This window comes from Diadema setosum, chromosome 22 (genome assembly GCF_964275005.1).
Source record: "Diadema setosum chromosome 22, eeDiaSeto1, whole genome shotgun sequence".
NCBI classification, from domain to species: domain Eukaryota; kingdom Metazoa; phylum Echinodermata; class Echinoidea; order Diadematoida; family Diadematidae; genus Diadema; species Diadema setosum.
Window position 1 is genome coordinate 15,171,355 of NC_092706.1, and position 23,655 is coordinate 15,195,009.

The window sequence follows — 23,655 nt, forward strand, 5'->3', positions numbered from 1 at the left end:
TGTAAATCTTACATTTTCGAACTTCAGGTTGGAGTTATTTTTTGGTCACACCGGATGTAAATTAAGAAAAAGCAAGTACGTGTATGTATAATGATTCGTTTTACTCTAACTGTGTAGGTATTTCAGTGTAGAGGTATTAAGGCACGATTTTTTGCAGTATTCAGTGTAATTTGTATTCACATTAATTCATATTTGATATGGTTTGATATGCAAACATGTCAACTCAATAAATGCTTTGTTTACAATGCAGCCCTCAGTGTCAGTGTTTACTTTATGCACGTGTGTGTGTTTTGATATGCATACTGCCCTCATTGGTAAGACAGGTCATCATGTCTGAAATTTGAACATGTTATCTTCTGTTTCAGAATATAGCGAATTAGATACAAGTTTGATTGACAGGAGTCAAATGAAAGCATGAGATCACTGAACATATGAGTAAAATCATACAAATAAATATAACGTTGCTGGGGCGATAAGACCTTGTATCTACAAAATGTCAAATGCTCAGAACTAAAAAACATGGCGGCCAAAGCACTATAGCAAATGGGATAGCCTTTCCTTTGACATGCTGTGGTGGCTTCATTTTTGGAGTAAGACAGTTGGGATTTGGCCAGGACATCACTTTACCCATTATTTGACCATTACTCCAAAACAGTCATTTTTGCCAAAATTTCAGATACAAGATCTTGTCACCCCAGCGACGAAAAGTTGTTTGTGTGTAATTATATCACATATTATTGGCACCATACAAGCTCCCTGGAAAAAAAAAAAAAAAAAAAAAAATATCTTGTTCACATGACCACTCTCATTCATGACAAACCTGTCATCTTTCTGTAGATCAAAAATATCATAAGTCACCTTTGGGCAAATGCCCTGCAGGTATCCCAAGTCCAGCCTTGAGGTGGATGGGATTTGTTCTTTTTTTTTGGGGGGGGGGGTGGAGACATGGAGAGAAATTTGCACCATTTCACTGGAAAATTATAACTCACAGATGTAATATCTATACATGTACTACTAAACATGAAATTTGATAAACATGTGTACCAGGGATGTTTCAAAAAGCTGTTCTTTAAGTTACGAATGAATTAAAAACGACTGGTGATCAGTTCTTGTGCTGAATTATTGAAATTCTGATAAGTATAGTACATCAGAAGTGATCACCAGTCATTCATAAGTTATTTGTAACTTTAAGAACAGCTTTATGAAACACCCCAGGTATTCTTTGTTGTACATGTGCAGTGGAGGTCATGAAGATATATCAAAACTCAGCAAGTTCAGTCTGGATCATGTTACAGCAATAATGACTGATTCAGTATCAGATATCCGGTAGCCAAGTTTTGATTTCTTTTTAGTTCAACTCGGCATGCTTTAATGCAGTTAGGGAGAAGTTTTCCTCAAAACCCAAGCATGACATGATGTAACTAATAAAACTACTAAAAATAAACTATACTGCTGATGTGCATTACTTCACTACCACACCAGAAGGCAGTGAAAGACGAGGCGCTCTATTCAAGCCTTGCCTTGTAAAACAGAGTACCTCGCCTCTCATCGTGTGTGAAATCATATACCAGCACACTCGTGACCATTCACTATTTATATACAATCATACAGCACTTGATCCACAACAGCATCACTGGTTTAAGCGACACAACCACTTCAAATGATTCCCTTCTTTTTGATTTATTGTTATCACTCAAGTTGGATCTACAAATATCCACACTATCTTGTTCAACATAGGAAATAAGGGATAACAATGGGCAATTTTTTTTAGGTGTCTAATGCAGGAGGAAAAGAATAAAGACACGTTCACATTACAACACAAATCGCACTACATTTGTCTCTCCAACGAATGTCCAAGAACATGCATTACTATGAAGCAGCCAGATCTTTGCTTACGTACACACTCAAAAAGAAAGAAAAAATGGCTAAACACATTGACATGTCTGAAAAGCACTTCTTACCAGACGAGGTTTAGTGCCAAATTTGGCAGTCAGTATGTAATTGATTTTGATTAACGAGTGATGATAACAGAGAAATGGATGTCTCAACTTATCAAATCCACTCTGTGGAGGATTAAATAGGGATAGGTTATCATCTTGAAATCTTTCCGTCTTTTTTCACATCAAATCAAATGTGTCAATCGAATTTTCTTACGAAAAATGCACAGTAATCACTGCCTTCAGTGTGATGACTTCTGATACAGGCTTAATCATAATGCTGCAAATGGCCGACGTTTGTTTGGAATGGTGTCATGATTGACACTTGCATACAGTGCAACACAGGTATACTTTTAAACTTCATAGGCTTTAATAAAATCCTTTTTTTTTACATGGCCAACAAGACTTGTCAGCCAGCAAAACCAAACTGCTCCTCCGCAACCCAATGTGCAATTTACAAAGGGGAATAACATATTATGCAGCTTAATGTAATTCAAAAGCATTGAAAGCAAAACATTCTTGAAATAAATTTGACAATTACACACTTTACAAGATGTGAGCAAGATAAGCATTCAATCTACACTCAACCAAATAAAGAAAAAAAAAAAAAAAGAATCTGGTCCCTGAAGTGAGGATTCACACAATCGTTTCAGTAGTTCTGATTGTGAAATATGCTAAATCACCATTACTCGTAAAAAGAACTTTATAGGCAGAACCTTGCAACTTTGACAGATATCTCCATAATTAGGCAAAAATGATTCATAATTTTCTGCATGCAATTCAGACAATCTTTTCACTGAATGATCACGTGAACTAATCCACGCGAAAAAGAGACAAAGTACATCTGATATTTTTGTTTTTGTCCCTTTCTTTTCAAATTTACGTGAGTGAAGTAAGCACACCTTGGTAAAGACATTCAACCTCTCACATTATCAAGCAGAGAAAACAAGGGAGATTACATGTATCACTGCCTGTATCATGATTGTATTTAATACCATGTTTATTTGAAGAAATCTAAGGAATATTGGCACCCCCAAAACATAAAGCAAAGAAAAGGTGCCAAATTTTATCCAATCATACATGATCACGCATGACTGTCTGTATCGGAGGTTGCATTATGCCACTTTAGTCTGACAGCAAGACCTCCACATCGGTTTAAAAGTTTGAGTGGGGCACAGAACCAAACAACAAACTTACCACAAAGACAATCAAATTATAAGTTGTGCACACAAAAAGCCATCTATGCTTACTCTAAGGTTGCACCAAGTTTTCATACAAGATCGCTGTCTGCACTGGTAGAAACACTCCTGAAGAATTAAGGCCATCCATGGGTCTGTTACAAGCTACTGAAAAAGGGGGAAAGACCCCTGATTTTTTTTCATCATCTGGCTCTTGTATACCTTTTAGATGTTCACAGAACGACAAGGCAGAGAATGTGTGGTATTCTACCGACAGTATTTTGTCAGAGGAAAAAAGGCGTCTCGAGTTTAACATTGACCATTTCAGTCTTACAAAATGACAGAAATCATTCTTTACACATTGAGTTAACTCTTCCCGTTAATGCCACATTTTTACATCATTACAATATGAAACAAACATATTACAATGCTTAGATTGTTCTAGCAAACGCAAACATATTTCTCCCTTCACTCTGAACGGATATGAAGGTAACAGGAATGGGTGCATATTACTAAAGACAAAGTGAGGATAGCTTCATACTTGGAGGCAACCCAGTATTTTGACTCATCTCAACTGTTTTGCCTGGACATGTACATCCATTGGTATACCCAAAAGTAATTTCACCAGGATCAATCAATCTTTGGTGCATAGGTGAACTCTTAACCTTGCTTTCAATCTCATTCTCAGTACAAGACCGTCAGTGCTTTTTAACTGTTAGAAACTTCCCAATAGTGACAGACCGGTTTGGCCAACAACACAAACATGAACATGGTTCATTTCACCATCTTCTCTTCTCTACAGTATAAACAAAATTTTGTTCATCTTCTTAGCTTTATTTTTCCACACTTCCATATTTCTTTCAAAAAAACATGAATCACCCCAGGGTCTCTATTAAAGTTATCAAGAAAATTACTACGATAATCATTATGCTTTTTTCTGGCATCTTTGTGACAATTAATAGAGATATGAAACCAACTTCACTTGGTGGCAAATTAGTAAAAAGAATCTGAAGATGCTTCAGTTCTCTCTGTTGCCAATGAAGAACTTCCAAAAATAACTAATTCTTATCATCTTGCTTTGATGAGGTGAGTAAGCATTTTTCCTGTGGAAGACATCAAATTTTAAGCATTCATATTAGCATTCCATCAACCAGTTTTAGAGAACATATACAGCTGGGAATTGTTTGAAATGATACAGATTGACCACTTAGATTTGGGGTCAGCTTGTGTGCTTAGTTTCACAAAAACAGAAGTCGTACTAAAATCACTGATCTAAGAGGTAACAAGCAAGAAAAAAGAGTAGCTTTTGCCTAAACAAAGTATGACAATGTATTGACCACAGTCTAATATATAATATGCTTTTAACATAGAGGAAAACATCTTGTGTGCTGTTGTGGACTGTAATCCACTACATCAGAGCTGGCTGTCAGCAGATAAAATTATTAAATTCAAAGTTTTGTGTCTTGCTCACTGTTCATCAGAGCAGACATTCTTCCTTTAAAAGGAAACAAAACAACACGACAAAAAGAACTGATGTCTCAACCAGACTATCCACAAAATAGACGGTTGCTTTCTTATACCAGCAATCACATAGCTAAAGGCATTGGTATATTTACACTAACTGTACAAATCATGTTTGTCATCACATTAAACTTTGCAAACTATTCAAGTCATGTGTGGTCTTTGATGAATCTATCAAGGTTTAGCATCATTTGTTGCATCTTCTCTTGCCATCTGGTTTACTGCCCATTTTCTATCACATCCCACCCCCCCCCCCCCCCAAGTATGCAGGTTGATGTTTTTTCGTGTTAAGATGCTTCTCTTCCTCAAAAAAATCTACACAACGATACTACACTCTTTTAAGAGCCACGCCTAAAATCACGCCCATTGAAAAGTGATGAGAAGTACATCCACTCTTTTCCTTCTCTTCCATAGAGTAAAAACCTATTTTTAAAAAAAGGGGAGAAAATTAAAAACTTAGGACAATCGCAGAGGGGCGGCTAATCCTGTTGGTATGGTCATGACAATACAGAATACTGTCCAAGACAAGCTCCACTTGGGTCCTCAAAACTGGTTTTCAGCTGGGCGAAACCAGTCTGAACCAGTCTGAACCGGTCCAGGTTGGATCATTTCTTCTCTACCAGTGGAGGCGCCTCCTCTTCTTCTGCTGCCTCGGCTTGCTTTGCAGCCTGGACGGAGAAACAGGTAGAGACAGACAGACAGACAGACAAAAAAGGAAGAAAGAGAGAGAGTAAGAGAGTATGGAGAGAAAGAAAAAGAAAAAGGGAAGATAAATAGGGAGAAAGAAACAGAGAGAAGGGAGAGATAGGGAGAGAAAGAAACAAGGAAGCAGGCAAAAGAGATAAAACAGATTAGAAATATGGATAGATAGAATGAGAGAAGTTAGGGAGCAAGAAACAAAGGGAGGGAATGATAGAATAGATGTGTGATGAAGGATAACAACTAAACATCAAACTTTGCTTCTTCGTCATGCGTCACAGAACACAATGATAATTCTCCACGAAAAGCAAGTACATAATTAGAACCTCCAAGGACAGGTTGTACTGCCCATGAAAAGAGTTTGTGACATCTTGAAGGTGAAGCTTTTCTTTCATATGAGTTTTTTCTGTTGACTTTTTCCATGACCCACCAGATTCTCACCGTTGATGGCTCCACAGAAAAGTCACATGCTACTCATACATGTAGCTACATAATGAATATTGCAGCTCATCATTTCCGTGCCACAGAACAAATTATATGTGATGTAATTTCCTTGATACTTCCCTGCCCATAGAGAGGAAGAGGATCTCTGAACTATATTGACTGAATTGCAAGAGATACTGGGCATGAATCAGTCAACATGCAAACACTAATGAAGGACAGAGATATATGGCAAGACATCATGTACATGTACTCAATCTTCGATGCATCTGTCAAGAAGTAGTAGTAGTAATAATAGCAGAAGAAATAGTAGTAGGAGAAATCTAAATTTTCTTTGATGCCTTATAGTTACATCCGATAAATTGAGGTGACACAGAACACCAAAGGTAGACCTCATTCTAAGTATAACCTCATTCTTTTCAAACCAGCAAACTTTAATTACCAACTTTGCATTACATTATCTTCACTTAACCATATACAATCTTCATCTGCATATGGCATCTACAAAATATTTTTGGGCATGCTTCACGACTGTTACCTTTTACCTATGAAATTCAAGGACTTCTCAGACAGTCCAGTCACAGCAATAACCTCTCTAGTAACAAGGGAGGAACTTCATAAGATCACAAAGCAAAACAATCAAAAACATATTAATGTCCGTCTCTTTCAGCCTGTCTGTCTGTATAAGTCAACTCATTTAAGTTATTTGGTAAATTTGATATGCTGTATGTTATTGTAATGTTAATTTCTCATAAACTTATTTCTTCGCACTCATGAAATTCATCTGTCAACTTGTTTTTACTGCAACTGATTGACAAATTGCCTTATATCAATGTAAATAAGCACTGAATTAAGCAGTGTTAACCCTAGTCAGGCCGGGTTTTTTTGGCTATGCTAAAACCGGAGACTTTTTGCCTCATGAAAACACACATTAGATATTGAATATGTACTCTTACCTTCTTCTTTTTCTTCTTCTGGGCCTTGCGACTGACCGACGAATTCAGGAGCTCCTGTAACGAGATGCAAACATATTTATATATTTGTAGTATATATTTATGTTTATAAATATATTGTGTGGTTTTTACTCAGAACTGAAATGATCAAATTGCTCAGCAGGCATCCTCATAAACTACAAGCTTGCTATACAAATACTGTAAAGAAATTGATATTTTTGAGGCATGAAATTTTTGCAAGTTGCCTCTAACATTCAATGCATATAGTGTAGACAAGAACTTTTGCGTGCATTTTAATTTCGCGAATTTTGGCTCTCGCGAAATTTGAAAAATTAAAGTGCACAAGAACATTCCTCATTTTACAGTACTATATTATTACAAAACTGTACAGCATTTAGTAGGATTTTAATTCCATTGAAATTTAACCCAAAATTACCATGGCACAAAAGAATACTCTCATAATACATGTTTGATAATGCTTGATGATATGGTGGCTACAGGTCATTAAAGGGGATGGCCAGTAACTGATCAGTGGGAATGCTGGAGGATGATTGTTCCAATCCTTGAGAGATTCATTTAAGAGTACATTATGTATCTATTGTGTGAAAATTATATGCTTCAGAATGGTCTCATATTCAAGTAATCAGGGATGCCAGTGGCAAATTGCTCTTGGGCTGGAAATTTTTTTGTGAACGAAACTGCACGAGCGCGAAGTCCCTTCGGCCGGGGTCCAGGGCCCGCTCAAGGGCCCTGGAAGCTCTGGGGTTCTTAGATGCTCTCTGGTGCAATCTGAGCATTTCTGGGGGCTCTTCTTCCCTCAAATCTAATCCAGAGAAATGAATTTGTAGCAAAAATAAAGAAGTCCTAGTGCCATAAACTTTGCTTCGTTCAGCTGACTCGATCGACTCACCATACTCTCTCAGCGCTGTAGCTACAGCGAGAGCGCAGCACGATCCATGCACCGCAGTATAGTACATCGCCTAGAAACACCACACGTTGTTCGATCGCGATCACACGTGCTGGTATAACGCTTTCCAGACAATAATGTGGTCATATTCTAGAAAAAAAAAAAAAGGAATTTGTAGCAAAAATAAAGAAGTCCTAGTGCCTTAAAATCTGTAGTTTTGCTTCGTTCCGCTGACTCAATCGACTCACCACACAGTCTCAGCACTGTAGCTATAGCGAGAGCGCAGTATGATTCATGCACCGCAACCGCACATAGTACATCGCATAGAGAAACACCACACACTGTTCGATCGCTATCATCGCACGTGTTGCATGTCCCATGGCCCAGCGAGCAGCAGCAACATCGCGCTAGTTTTGCATGACAGTCGTTTTGTGATATTCTCATGCCCAAGTATAAGCGAAACATACTACGGAAATCGTGAAAGTGAATGTCCCGTAAGTTTAGATGATCATATTTTTTTCGTTTTTCTTTCTTTCTTTCTTTGCTTTCCCACACAGACGGAAATAATATCACGAAGCCGGAAATTGGACACCAAAATATGAAAAAGCCGGAATTCCGGCTATTGCCGGAAAACTGGCATCCCTGAGTAATGTGCAGTTTTATGTTTCCAGGTTAGCATGCCTGGTCAGTGACGGGGCATTAATCTGCACATTACCTGAATATGAGACCGTTCTGAAGCAAATAATTTTCACACAACAGTAGATATATAATGTACTCTTAAATTAATTCCACAAGGATTGGAACAATCATCCCTCAGCATTCCCACTGATTCCCACTGATTGATTACCAGCCATCCCCTTTAAGAGTTACAAATTCAAATGAATGGTCAGTATCGCAGCATCCCACTTTATATACTAGCAACACAATTTTGATTACAAAAATATGAGGTAAGACCATAGGCCAGATATACACAATTGTACCTGTTCCTGTACACATCACACACTAAAACTTATAATACAAACCACAGAACACATATATCTATGACTCAATTCTTTCCTTTTAATATCTAAGACAAACAATTGATTTAAATTTGCACAAATGTAAATGGTCCTAGTCTAATTTACCTTGAGGTCCTTGTCTTCCACAGATTTGTCTGACTGGTAAAGGCCAAGATCCACGGGGAGACCAGTGATCTTGAGAGGTCCATTTGGCATCAGCAGCACTGTGAACTTGAACTGAGCAACAAATTCACCTGTGGAGGAAAAATAACAAAATATTTATCAATACCTCAGAGAACAAATTGGCAAGATAATCATGATTTTAATTTTTTTTAACCATCTTTGATACCCAAAGACAACAGCAAACACTGATAAAGACAAATTAATTTCTATCTGAAATGGACAGGGAGGGTGTTGTGTAGAATACAGTTTACAAAGCACATAGCTGCAGCAAAGCCTATGCAAACGTGTCATCAGGTGATAATCTTACAGAAACCTTGATTTACAGTGTAGATGCAGTGAGTACAAGGGGACATATCAACAGAGAAGATCAATACAGAGTTATCAGAAGCCCTAGCACACAGTCAGTGAGGAACAAATAAGGAAGACTTATGGTTTGTTTGACACATTTATCCAACATGTTCATATCAAGTCTTAATTCTGAAACTGCTTTGTTCATATTATTTGAGCTTTTCTAAGATGAATAATGGGCAGAAATACTAACCTTCCTTTTCATAAAGGACTGCATAGGGCTCCACAAGGTTATGGTTCAGACATTCCACAATTCCCATCCGTGCTTTAGCTTCATCTTCAAATGCTCTAAGAGAAAGAATAGAATCAATGAGACAGAACATGAAAGAAAGAAAGCAACATTCTGGCACTTGCAGGTAATCCATAAATTTTTCTATGTGAAAAGAATAATTACGACAACTACAGGGCTGTCCCATTACAACAAATAATTCTAACAAAATTTTGTAGCACAACAAAAATATCAGATCCCAAAACTATAAGCTTTATATATCTTTATGTACTTTAGATGTTTCGCTACAACAAAACTGCAATATAACAAAAGGAATAGTGTCAGTCCCAAGGACCATTATAACGGGATTCACCTGTACAGTAAATATTAAATAATGACAGACTGTAACACACAGCAGTAGACACCGCTCCTATTACCATATGTAGAGTTCAAACGTGATTTCCATGTACCGGGATTTGCAAAAACAAATTACTGTCCTGTTGATGTTATAGCCTTACATCTTCCAAGTAGAGGAACAACCCCATCCCCCCCCCCCTTCCCCATATGATGGCCTTGCATCAAATAATGATAAATTAGTATGTAATGTCCTCTAGACAGAGTTGAGAAAAATAAAGCAAATCACTCAACAGTGGATATGGTTATAGCACAGCATGGGCAAGAACAATACATTTTTGAAACATGACGCCCAGGAACCGGGAGAGCTATCAAACACACCTTAGTGGGAAAGGCATTGTAGTAAAGCGATTGGTCAGTTCGCTGAAGAACACGCGAGACGTGCGCATCTTGAGCTGGTAGGTTTCGGTGGTGCGCTTGTAGACGGTCGTTCTTCTGTCCTTCTCCTTGGCTTTGCCATCCCCTGTACTGACCAGGACGTCGACAGCGTACACCTCGTGGACCTCGAACGCACACTTGGTGTGCTCTCGTCTGGGAGAGAGATAGAGATAGAAAGTGAGAGAAAGAGACAGGTGGAAGACAAAGAGGGATATATGTGAAATATAGGATCAGATATATATCCAGACTGTCCATTTTGATCAAATATTACCAATCAGTAATGTATATACTTTCAGTGACATTTTATGAGGAATGACATGAGAATAGGGGCTAAGTTTTTCACATGACTAACAAACTTGTTTTACTTATTCAGTGGTCAGGTTATCGTTTTGTTTGTGTGTGACAATGTAGGATCAGGAAGAACAAGCTTATAGGAAATTGACATAAATTATTATACAGGTGGTGACTGGTACAGAAGGAAGCACAACTTTTCTTCTATGCCATACATTGTATGTATGAAATGCTAATAGATTCCAGGTGACTTACAATCTCTCCAAAACAGCAGTCCAAATGCAAAATTAGAACACTTGGTGGACTAACAACAAAAGTCATCATGCATCATATCATATAAGTTTGTCATAGTATTTTGGGGACAAATTAATACCTCTTTAATATTTGATAACCCAACTTGTCATAGGTTCTTTGTATATTTGCTTCTCATGGAAAATAAACCACCATCTCTTAAGTTACTTGTTGGCCAAGAAAGGAAGCAACGATATGAGAGGGTTGCCTACATTATGCTAGTCCATCATGCTTTGTAAAGGAAGGTCAATACTAGCCAGTGTAACAAGTTTACGAGACAGTTGGAGCTACAGCAGTTAAAGGTACTGCATACGATGGGGAGCAGTGATTTCAAAAATGTTCTCGATATCACATTTGATGCATAAGTGTTGGTCAGTTGTATCACAAAACATCCTAACATGTAAAAAATTTGCAATAAAACCTGAAATATGAAGAGATATCACTATTTTTCCTAATAAACCACAACTGTAGACGGATTAGCCTAGAAACATTTCCATTATAACCATTGTTCACATTTTGTATATTGAATAATACTTAACATTGATTACACAGACTAACATTTTCACATTGGTTGTTTCTATCCCTAAGTCATATTTTAGAACTATTTTGAAGCTCTAAAGCTGGGTTTTTGTTTCATCTGCAAATAGTAAATAATCCCTTTAAAGACATAATTTACCATTTGCAGATGAAACAAAAACCTAGCATTAGTACTTTGAAATAGTTCTAAAATGTGAGTTAGGGATAGAAACAACCACTGTGAAAATGTGAATCCATATAATCAATGTTAAGTATTGTTAAATACACAAAATGTGAACAATAGTTATAATAGGAATGCTTCAAGAATAAACCGTCTGCAGTTATGGTTTATTGAGAAAAATGCTGATATCTCCTTATATTTTAGGATTCATTATGAAAATTTTACATGGTAGGATGTTTTGTGATACAACAGACCTACACAAATGCATCAAATGTGATATCTTGAACATTTTTGAAATCACTGCTCCCAAAGGTAAACTGGACCTTTAATTTCAAAGTTTCCTTACAGCTGCTCCTCAGTTGGGTTCTGAATGATGCTCTTCTCCCCGTTGATGACGTTCTTCTTCAGTTGATGAGACAGCATTCCTGAGACGGGCTTGCACTGAAACGACTCGGCGGCCTTCTGGATCACCTCGGTCACTTCATAGTTCTGGCAGAGGATCATGTCAAAGATGCATTGTAATATCAATACTTGACACAGTCAAATCTGTCTTCACAGCCATCTGTCTATGATCACCTGCTTATAATAGCCACTGAAAAAAAACTCGCACAAAAATTGCTGTACTATAGACCCCTTATATAGGGGTCAAATGTCTAACGAAGCCGGCGGCCACTCATTTTGTATCCTGTGGTGAATATCTTACTGCATATAGCAGCCAAAGAAATTTAGTTCAACCGTTAAATCAGCCATGAATATGTTAGCTTTTACGTTCATGGTGTGAACTCTACCGAGTCCTGTCAAAAGAATAAAAGTAGAAAATTGAAAATGAAGTAAATTAAATCCCCACATTATTACAGCTGCTCATGCAAACTTATTTGCTGTTTTTGTTTTTGTTTTTGTTTTTTTACAGAATAACACAAGGTATTTTATGCTATTATACAATGCAAGTGTTGAAACCATGTGGAGTAGAACTGATAGGCATATACATGACATAAAGGATCTACACCCGTCTGATATTGGTGTGATTATATATGACTGTAATTTTGCAAACTACCCAAATTATTCCATCTCACCTGCGTGTCTGGCTTGACTTTCCTCAAGGCAGCTTCAGCACACGTGTATGCCGCTCTCAAAAGGTCAGCCTTTCGACCCTTGACTTTCTTTTCGGGCGTTGCCCCGACAATCAACGTGTGGGCAACAACGGCGATGAAGCCGTCTATATGAGCACCAAGATCTCTGGATAGGAAGAAATCGACAAAAGTCAGTCAAGTATTCCAATAAGCAATGATTTCTGCTGGAAATTGAACAACACTGACATGTTGTCTTCCAAGAAAGGAGAGTTGTCTGAATGACTTCTAATCTATTGTAACTCACAAGTATCAATGAAATATGGCGGTTGTGATGAGCAGTTTATTTGAATTCATGTCTCGGGATGTGGGCCCAGGAGCGTTAAAAAGTTTGAGAGCTTTTCATCTAGCCTTCTTGTGTGCCTAAAAGTGCACACTAAAAGCATTTCTGACACATCTTGTAACTGGGGGAAATTTATTGTAAACATGTAAAATATCATAGTGTGGAAATTTTGTGTCTATTTCACTCTCTACAACATCCATACACATGATATGTCTTTTTCTTAATAACAATTTGTTTTGTCCACTAAATCTATACTAAAAAAAAAAAAGTTTGGAGAGCCCATAGACTTGACACACATATTTCATCTTACACAACCAAAATCATAAATGTGTAGGCCTACAAGGATCAGAGCCATTTCCACTCCCATTTCCAGGACAACATTTGGCTTTAAATGGCACTCTATATGCCATTCACACATGACTTCTTTTCCACTTGAACAAGAGGTGATTTATAAAATTCAAATTTGATCTGTACTCCAGTTGGAACACATTCGAATGGAAAGCTATAACAGGCAAACTCACATCTTTACGACGTCCTCGTCGTTGAGTAGTACCTCCTCCTTGTCGCTGCGTAGTGGCGAGAAGTGACACACGCAGTTGTTGACTGAAATGCATGTTGGGAATGCAATACCTGAAGGGGAGGGAAACAAAACAAAGCAAGGATCAATCACAGATGATCATCAGTGGAGGGAACTCCCTGTCACGCAAAAACCAATCCACAGAATCAAGCGACTCTAAAAGATGGAACTGGTGAATCTCCCAGCTTCTGTTAACATGGAATTTATGTTCATGCTACTTAAAGTACCCAGTCAATACTGAACTGACCTCAAGATATCATGCTGGATGATTTATTCAAATGACTGATAAACTCACTGAACATCCCCATCGCTCTAATTTTGCTTGATCATCGCAAATCTATTCATCCATTGCAAGCTGCTTTTCTTGGAGAGATCAGACCTCGAGGAATATAAATTCTCTTCGCAACAATGACTTTAACATCACGCTTGATTTTAGTTCATTGCATGAATGCAAACTGTTAATTTTGTTTCAAATAACCAGGAATATTGACATATCAGGGGTCTATGATTCCAACAAACACAAGATGTAATAATGTGAATTTGTATCATCTACTACCTTTATGTAATTACACATTGAAAGTCTCCAAGATATGGTTATTCTAAACATGATGCACATAATTTGTGGCATGCTTTTTAAAATATCTCTACTGATTTAATCACATTTTTTTTTTTCAAGGGTATGGCTAGTAACTGACCAGTGGGAATCAGTGGGAAAGCTGGGGGATGATTGTTTTAATCCTTGTGGAATTCATTTACGAGTACATAATATATCTATATTGTTAACGATCGCCTCGACACTGTACAGGCATGCTAACCTGGAAACATTGAACTGAATTACTTGAATATGAGACCATTCTGAAGCAAATAATTTTCACACAACAATAGATAAAATGTACAATACTCTTAAATGAATCCCACAAGGATTATAGAACAATCATCCTCAGCATTCCCAATGATTCCCACTGTCAGTTACTAACCATCCCCTTTTCACTCAACATCTACAAAAGGTTTGTTGTGTGCGTGTGTGTGTGTGTGGGGGGGGGGGGGGTATTGTACCGAAATAATGGGTAACATCTTGTTGCCACAAACTGAGACTACTTGCAGCTTCACAGCCAAGCTGGTGTCAGGCTTTTAAACTAATCAAAAAGGGATAATTTTCCCCACGATTCCTTTTGCAACAGGATACAACATCAAATCACATGTGCTAATTCCAAGATGCAAAACATCTCTGTGCATGCCACTTCTTTCATTCTTAGGGAACCCAGTTTACATAGGCTTTAGCACTGTCTTCTTCTGAAAAAAACAAACAAACAAACAAATTATGGTTTTCTTGGCATTATCATTTATTCATCTACTACAATTAACTTTTATACCAACAACAAATCTGTTCTTGATTCTATGCAATTAGTTTAATCTAATGGCTTGCATAGACTTCTGTTTGTAGAATGAATAAAAAGTGTTAAAAGTGGAATTTCTAACACGAGCTGAGTTACAAAAGTTGAGCAATACAAGTGTAAGAGACAGTTTAGCAACATTCTGAGATTTTCTTCTTTTTTTTTTTTAATACCTTTCTTCATTTCCTTTTCTTTCTTGTACACCTGGCTAGTCTTCTCCTCCAGCAGTTTGTCTCCAAACTCGCATATCGACAGCACCTTTGCCCCGGCGACACATTCGGCAATCACTTTCTTTAAGACCTCTGAAAGACAACAAGCATTAGCGAAGAACACAACTTTGATTCCTTGTCACAGGAAAAGATTAAATTAAAAGTAGTAAAAGTATATTAAAGTATTTTTACAAGAATAATGACTGTTGACATGCATACACTTCCCTTGTATGTACACATATTTGTATATCTGAAAACACATTTTATGCTATGACGATAAAACACTTTAAACTTTGAACTTTGAATAATGGTAGGCTTAAAGGGATGGAACAGTTTTGGTTGGGATGGGGTTTCAGATTCCCAACATTTTCTGATGATGATTTTTGGGAGAATGAGAAACCTCTTATGAAATATGAAAGAGCATACTTCTAAGAGGAATTCACAGTTTATTCGATGAAAACTGGTTTTGAAATGGATGAGATATTAAAAACAAAGCGATCCTTAAAAGGTGGATCTTTTATTAGGATTGCTTTGTTTTTCTTTGTTTTTGGATATCACAGCCATTTCAAACCGATTTTCATCAAATGATAGTTTTAAATTCATCTCAGATTGGTACATGCTCTCTTAACATTTCGTATGAGATTTCCTAGTATCTTGCAAAAATTTAAAAGCTTGATCCTCATCTCCACCAATACTATACCATTCCTTTAGATATATTAGCACTACAATCAGAAACTACTCAAAAGCACTCTTGATAATTCCTTTGCTACAGCCTGCAGCCAGCTCATGCAAGAAAATACAAAAGTTTTGCATCACACAAGTTAGTTTGCATGATTTTAAATACAAAAATGAATAATACAAAATATTAGTCATAACTAGGCTTCTAAAAGTTCTACGTACAACATAAAATTTTACACCTTTCCACTGAAGCCCTACAAAATGAACTCAGTAGTCACATTCACATGGCCAGCATGACTGCAAAGTTAAAAAAGAATCAATAGGTCTAGGCCTAGTTTTACCGTGTATCAGTCATGACCTTGACTTTTGTTTTGCTTATTCACAACATACAACACTTATATTCTATTTTCTTTAATTTGGATACAACAGCGTAGACTACGGGTTCAACTCATCAAGTCTTGTACAAATAAATGCTCTTCCACATTTTTTTTTTTTTTTTGTCTCACACACACACACGTTTTTATGGCAAAAATAAAATTGCCTCATTTTCATACTCGTATAGATCAAAAACTAGATTCTAAATATCGGTCAGCAGTGTTTCACCATCACAATCTGCACTCATCAGATTCTGCAGATAAAACATCACAGTAATTTTAGTTAATCCACATAGAGTAAAAAGATTCCTGCAAAGGCAATTTTAGTGAATGGTTAAATGTAGTGTGTGCCGATCAATGGGAATTGCACACATGTGGTGACATACTCCATCCATCTGGAAGCACCGACCTTGTGACAATCAACCGACATAAATCGCAACTTTACGGTCGATTTCCCCGACTCTAACATAAATAAAGGCCTTAAACTTACCATTGACCATGTCGCCAACCATCTTGTACTTCGTGACGACAATGTCTTGAGCTATGGTGGGCTCTTCATCAGTGTCTGAGTCTGCCATTTTGCCCGATTTTTCTTGCAACACACAGCTCGCACAGATGCCTGAGATGGCTTCAGTGAAGAAATGGGTTACAGGAATCACGTTGACAGTGTACACACATCATAAGCATGCAGGAGCGAAGCCCATATGCTTACCACACAACGCGAGCATATAACCATGTAACGGGGTACGTGAGTCGTATTCAGACCTGAAACTACGTGCGTTGTATTGCGACGTGCATTGGAAATGGCCACACGTGTTCGGGTGAACACAATAGAACAAGCGCGGGAGTTCAAAAGGATTACGCGCGAACTCGTACTCTCGGCTACTCAGTATGCACACGGTACTTGAGTACTTATAGTATGTGAATGGCTCTCCGATCACTGCGACTCCAGCACCAACGAACGGCACCACTGACGGAAACACGTCATGTAAAACTGCCGATAATGAAAATGAGATTTGACATGAACGTGTGTTTTCTATGCAGCTCGCATACATTATGTATAATAATTGGAAATGATTCATAAGACAATATTTTATCATGTAAAAAAATAATAAGTGAGAAGGCATGCCCTGCAGATCATAATATATTTCCGATAACATTAAGCGCCTCTCTAAACTATTTAAACGAAAGATCATGTCAAGTTCAAGTTCACTATTTTATGTCCAAATGTAACCTATTAATCTAACATGTAAAGAGTAACGCAATATTAAAGATGAAATTATATGCAAATTAGATGAGATGAATTATGTCATCGTTAGATAACTGTTTTTATCTGCGGGTAAATCAGTTTAAATTTAAGTTTCAGGTTGTTGTTTTTTTTCCCACAAACATTGGTGACATTATATTGTAAGTATAAGCGATTACTATTATAGGCCTTCAACAATATATAGGAGCGTGTTCACATATTAGAAATTATGTTAGGATACCTACAGTTACAAATTAGCAACAGGATTATGCATTGAATGCTGTGAGGAAATTGAATAAAGCACATCTTGTTGAACATGGACCATAAAGTAATCATTACAGAAGGGAAAGTGATATGCAGAAAGTAAAAGTGAGAAACAAAGTGTAATGGGAAGTGGGAGAGGAAGAAAAAATGGAGTATTATATCGCGGAATGATTCTTTGAGGAAAATTATAATTCACTGACTTTTGAAAATCTTCAAAGTTAGCTATTTCTTTCTGTGTCAATTAATAAGGTGCTTCCGGATAAAAGATTTTATGTCGAATTTCTGAATCATCACAGAATATACAATTCTGAATTTTCTCGGGGATGAGTAACTCAGCATAATTATATTCTGATGTCCATATGTATTTTAAAGCAAAACTATTAACGACCAAATTCGAGTGCTGTGATTTTATGATGCTTTAAAGATATTTCTTAATTCCATTAAATAATTATGCTGTAGGACCAATATGTTGGATAAAAAGGAAAAAAAAAAGAATCAAACTATATAGGTTCCTACCATCCAGCAGAGCAAGAATACGTTGGATGTTATTACTCATCATTATAAGGCCCGTTCACACACAAGGGAAAAAGTGCGATTTAAAAATCGATTTTCTTATCGCGATCAAAATTTCGAAATTTTTTCCAGTGTGGACAGAAAAATTTCACTAATTACCGCGATCCTTATCGCGATCCAACTCGTTAGTGCGATTTTTCAGAATAATCGCGATTATTTTGCCAAGCGTCGTGTGTGTGAGCGCGATCGAGATTCGGAAATCGGTATTTTTAATCCCATCGTTCGTAGCGCGTGCGAAACTCTATTGGGACTGCGGCGGGGTCAGTCTTCGGTCATGCAAGATTCGCGCATGCGCAGTTTGGCCACTGATCGTTCTTTCCTTGCTGCGAAGTGCGATTTTTCCCTGTGTATGAACGGTCGAAAAAAAAAATCGAAATTTGGATCGCGATTGAAATTTCGATTTTCGTTGTTTGTGAACGGGCCTATTGTCTAAATATCGTAGGAGACCAATTTGATGATGACCGTATATTTTAATATATATGATAATTCGTTGCATCATCCTATTTAGACCAGAATAATACTCATATAAAATTCTATAGTGAAAGAAAGATAAATTTTTATATCGATAAGTTTTTTAAAAATAGATTAGACTGTCAAGATCAAGATGAAATGTTTACAATTTTAAAAGATAGCCAAACAATATTAACGTCATCACCAATAGACAAATAAAGATTATTTATTTTTTGTTAAAATGTTCATGTGACATTGTGTTCATGCCATACAAGATCTTAATTATTTTTGTTCTATGATAGGGTGCTAACCCATGCTGACATATACGAGTAAATCTAAATCAAAATAGTAAATAGATATGATACTGTAAATACCTACAATGTAGATGTAGCAGACATGTTATGTTGATGTCGCCTTTCACGAATGAATGATTTACAACAGATTTGCCAGTGGTATTATACTGCTTTTGTTTTACCACAGCTGGAATAGGTGCGTGAATATTCGACAGTGTGTATGTTAAGACAACCCATAAGAATTGAAATTTTGACGTTGCCTTCTGCGAATGTTTCATATCGCTATATAACTTTTTATGCCTCCGCCACGAAGTGGTGCCGGAGGCATTATGTTTTCGGGTTGTCCGTCCTTCCGTCCGTCCGTCCTTCCGTCCGTCCGTCCTTCCGTCCGTCCGTCCTTCCGTCCGTCCGTCCTTCCGTCCGTCCGTAATGAATTTTGTGGACAGCGTAACTAAAAAAAAAAAAAAAAAAAAAAAAAAAAAAAAAAACCTTTTGAGGTATCCTAATGAAACTTGGCATGTACGTGTATTAGGGGGTGAATTTGTGCCTATGTCAACTTTTGGGAACACATGCTTAAGGTCGAAGGTCAAAAGGTCAAGGTCAAATGTTTAAAATTTCATTATTCCTCCATATTGCATATCTATGCAATGCCTGAAGATATTTTCTTGAAACTTAGTGTATACATGTATTACCCAATTAAGATTCTCTAGTGAAAGTTTGGGGTCATGAGGTGAAAGGTCAAAGGTCAAAAGGTCAAGTAAAAATGTCATAACTTCACTTTTTTCTCCGTATCTTGGAAATTGTTCAAGGTATCTTCTTGGAACATATAATGCATGTATACTGACGGGCAGTGATTATCTAGGGAATTAGGGTTTATGGAGGTCAAAGGTCAAGGGCAACACTTCAAAATTTTACTATTTCCCTCATTTTAATGCCATGCCAGCAGGATTTTTTTTTTCAAACTCGGTGTATGCATGTATAACCCAATAGAGATTCTCTGGGAAGCTTTTTTTTATTTTTCTTTTGGCCAAAAAGTTCAAAGATCAAGTGAAAGTGCTGAACTTACTTCTTCCTCCATATCTCTGAAGTGGCTCAAGTTATCTTGAAACTTTGTACATATTTATGCATGTTCTACCTGACAGTGATTATCTTATGAATTTTAAGGTCAAAGGCCAGATGAAAATGGTAACAATTTACTATTCAATACAGAAATTGCACTTTTTCTCCATACCCTGAAAATTATTACTCAATGCATAAACTTATGAAAGGGTCAAAGTCAAGTTAAAGTCCTTAAATCCCCAAATACATCTACGATGTATACGTCCCAAAACAGACAGCATTTACACTGGGTATTTCGCAGAGTTCTGAAATAAAATGGCATGCCGTTTCATTTTCCATATCTTATAAATCTCCTGGGTTAGAAGAAACTTATTTCATCCACGTGAAAGCAATTCAGGGTAATTAAAACCATATCAAGATTTAATCCAGTTTGAGACCGTATTGATGCTGCTCGAAACATTAAATTTCTTCATCATACTTACGGTAAATGTGCTTCAGATGAACTTATACAGGGACATTTAATGAATACTTTTGTAGCACATGACGAACATTTCAGTAGCGAAGCAAACAGCTGTATCTCCCTCTCCCTCTATCTCTCTTGCTCTCTCTCTCTCTCTCTCTCTCTGAATATAATACAGATTTAAATTTCCACTGTTTGTGTTTTTCACCTTATAGTCATTTTCCGTCGCATCCAGCAACAGAAATAGAGACAGCTGTAAACTTGGATTATGTTAGTTGATATAGAATGAGTGTATTTTTTTTTTTATCCATTATTATCAAACATTACTTTTTAAAGACATTTCCATTATAATGTACCAAATTATGTCTTCTGGGTTTCTTTGCTTTGGCTTGTTTGTTGGTTGGTTATTTGGTTGTCATTTTTTTTTTTTTTGACGTCATGAAGGTTTGACTTGCTAGTTGTCTTGGTCGATGAAATATTGTTGCATGAATTTAAACAATCACAAGTTAAATCCATCACCCCCATACATGATTATAGATCAAACACTTATCTACAGAGGCGACGGAGCACGTTGCCCTTGAAAAACAAGATAAAATTATCACGTGACTTTGGAATTGTCACTTCTCTTTCTCCCGACCGGTCACTATAGAATAAATGTGTTGTTGTTGTTGATTATGATGATGAAGATGCTGCTGCTGATGATGATGATGATGATGATGATGACGATGATGATGATGATGATGAACAGCATTTATTACAGCGCCATTTATCTGTAGAACATTCAAAGACACACGGCCCCGCAGTGTGTCACACATCATTCACAAAGTAATTATTGGATCAAGAAGTATATAGCGAGTATATAGCCTGGAGAATCAATGGCTTTGCTTGTTGAAGGCATCCAGTTATTCTTGGGTATAGGGTACTACACCGAACCGAGGGTTTTTTTTTCACATGATGTATATTGACAATTATTTCACTTTCGTTACTTTATACCAACCATTGTAATGTATTTTTTGAACCTTGCTCCCTGAAGCAGCTCTTTCCGAACTAAACTGGGATGTGCTGTGACAGTAGGTGATGGTACAGTCAATACTACTAGTATTTTATAGCATATTTACAATAAAAATAGTGATGTGCACACTAAAAATTCTGTAAGATGTACAGCAACATGGAACCCACAGGAGATTTCAGCCCTCTGATGACAAGAAGGGCAGCCTCCTGGAAGGCAGCTATACTGTTGCGGCAGTAACTACCATGGTTGACAACTGCTTACTGTAAGTTTTTAATAATTGTTTTCTTTGTATGAATTTATATGCATCATTTTTTTTTTGTCACTGAAGAAAGTGAGATTTATGTTCATATATTATTTCATTGAGAAAAAACAACAACACCGAAATAAATCTGAACTGAACTGAACTGAATTGAATATAGGGAGCAGACCCGCAAGACCCTGTGCCATGTTCTGTTCCTCCCCATTGCACATCAATGGTATATCCGCTTCTGCATGATGATGTCTCTGCAGTAACCGGTCCCTATAATACAGACAAACTATGAGGCAAGACCAGATGGAGTTGAGGTATCTTTTTTTTAACCCACAAAGAAAGAGATTTTTCATAGGGAAGATAAAGGATGTTTTGTAACAATTCACAGATATGACTGGACTAATTTTATACAGGGCTATTATCCTTGGCATCTTCAGGAGACATCCGTTCAGAGTGCAGGTATAATTTATTTATCTATTTGTTTTTATTATCTTTATTTTTTTTTAACTCTAACCCAGTCTCATGAATTGTGTGAGTGGCTGACGGTGATCACTCTCGTGCTAGAAGATTCATTCATCTCAGAAAAGACCTTGTGTTGTCCTTTTCGGTCAAATGATATTTAAAATACTTACGATTTTTACGATATCCTGTTCTACGTGTGTGTGTTCCGTTCCTTTAGTTACCAAAAAAAAAAAAAAATGTTACAAGGCATATAAGATGTTTAGAGGCCGTTGTCCAAGTCAAGCGATTTGCTTATTGATAACGGTCTCTCCCACCTGTATACACTTAAAGATCTGTAATGAAATTCATGTATTATTTCATGTGATTATATACTTGTACTGTGAAATCTTGTTTCTGTCTTTGTGACTTGTGAATACTTGATTTGATATTGTTACACTTATTTTCTGTTATGTACTTGGAGAAATAAAACTTACTGAAACTGAAACTTTCTCTGCATGCGTACATGTGGATAAACATGGAGAGGTACCATGAAAAGCGAGAAAAGATCACCAATTTTAGATAAAAAACAATCCGCGTTAATCATTATTTACTGATAGTCTGCAGTCAGTGAACATGGTGAAGTCATTTTTTAGGGCATGAAACATGACCAACCTATCATTTCATTGGTGAAGGTGTTCTTATAATGAATAGTTGACATCCCACTTACACAACTATGTAGATTTTGTTAATTTCTCTGAAGCTTTTCACCACTTCATTATGCAAGCAGGCCCTAAAAGTACTCCAAAAAGTGGTAAAAGAAACCCCCAAAACTAATGCACCGGCCATTAAAATTTGCGATTATCCGGGCGTTAACTCCAACAGAGCAACATTGACTCCAATAGAAGCATGTAAAATGATAACCCCATCAACCCCCCCCCCCCTTCCGTCGATTTAATATTCGCTATAAGAGACAAAAACGAATTTGAGGGAATCGGAGGCACGATGATTATTGTTTACAGATCAAAGAAGTAGAAATTTGAAGACACAACAAACAATGTCTTGTAAATTTATACTCTTTGTTGAAAATCAAAATGAATAGATGAAATGAAATGAACAAAACCGATTCTTTTTTTTTCTTTTTACATATTATGTATTTGTCGTTTCAGGGATAGACAAAACACATTTTAGTTGTAAAAGTTTGATTTCTCACAATTTTCCATGGTTGGGGTCTTATCAAAGTAGATTTTAGACGTTCAGTGAGGTCATGATTGCAGGCAAGATTAATTTGGGGTCAACTCAGGGTGGTGGAATAAACTACCTGTCAAACTGCAATCTCCTGAAGTTTATTAAGGTGGATTATACCTCCTGGTAACAACAAAATGTTTACTCGGTCTTGTTTACTGGGTCTCGTTCACGATTCGATTACCGGTCCAGTGGTGCGACAAGTGGTTGAGCGCCATCTACGACCATTCAAGACGCATTCAGGAAGCGAAATCTTCACTTGCACATCTTCCGCCTATG

At 37.0% G+C, this 23,655-nt stretch overlaps 1 protein-coding gene across 1 annotated transcript; it reads right to left on the reverse strand.

Moving 5' to 3' along the window:
- Positions 1 to 1,664: 1,664 nt before the first annotated feature.
- LOC140245394 (proliferation-associated protein 2G4-like) lies at positions 1,665 to 16,807 on the reverse strand. Its single transcript, XM_072324971.1, has 10 exons — positions 16,577 to 16,807; positions 14,999 to 15,127; positions 13,376 to 13,484; positions 12,518 to 12,680; positions 11,791 to 11,933; positions 10,109 to 10,318; positions 9,359 to 9,453; positions 8,761 to 8,888; positions 6,733 to 6,786; positions 1,665 to 5,304 (listed from the first exon to the last, which is right to left on the reverse strand). The coding sequence occupies exons 1-10, from the start codon at positions 16,662 to 16,664 to the stop codon at positions 5,242 to 5,244; spliced, it is 1,182 nt and encodes a 393-aa protein (XP_072181072.1). The 5' UTR covers positions 16,665 to 16,807; the 3' UTR covers positions 1,665 to 5,241.
- Positions 16,808 to 23,655: the final 6,848 nt, after the last annotated feature.

Bases quoted from the DNA above. Each gene is read 5' to 3' on its own strand.
- LOC140245394 (XM_072324971.1), bottom strand. From the start codon at position 16,664: ATGGCAGACTCAGACACTGATGAAGAGCCCACCATAGCTCAAGACATT. The intron at 11,934-12,517 runs GTGAGATGGAAT...ATCCTCTGCCAG, and splicing joins AAGTCAAGCCAGACACGCAG to AACTATGAAGTGACCGAGGT. The intron at 10,319-11,790 runs GTAAGGAAACTT...TCTCTCTCCCAG, and splicing joins AACCCAACTGAGGAGCAGCT to ACGAGAGCACACCAAGTGTG.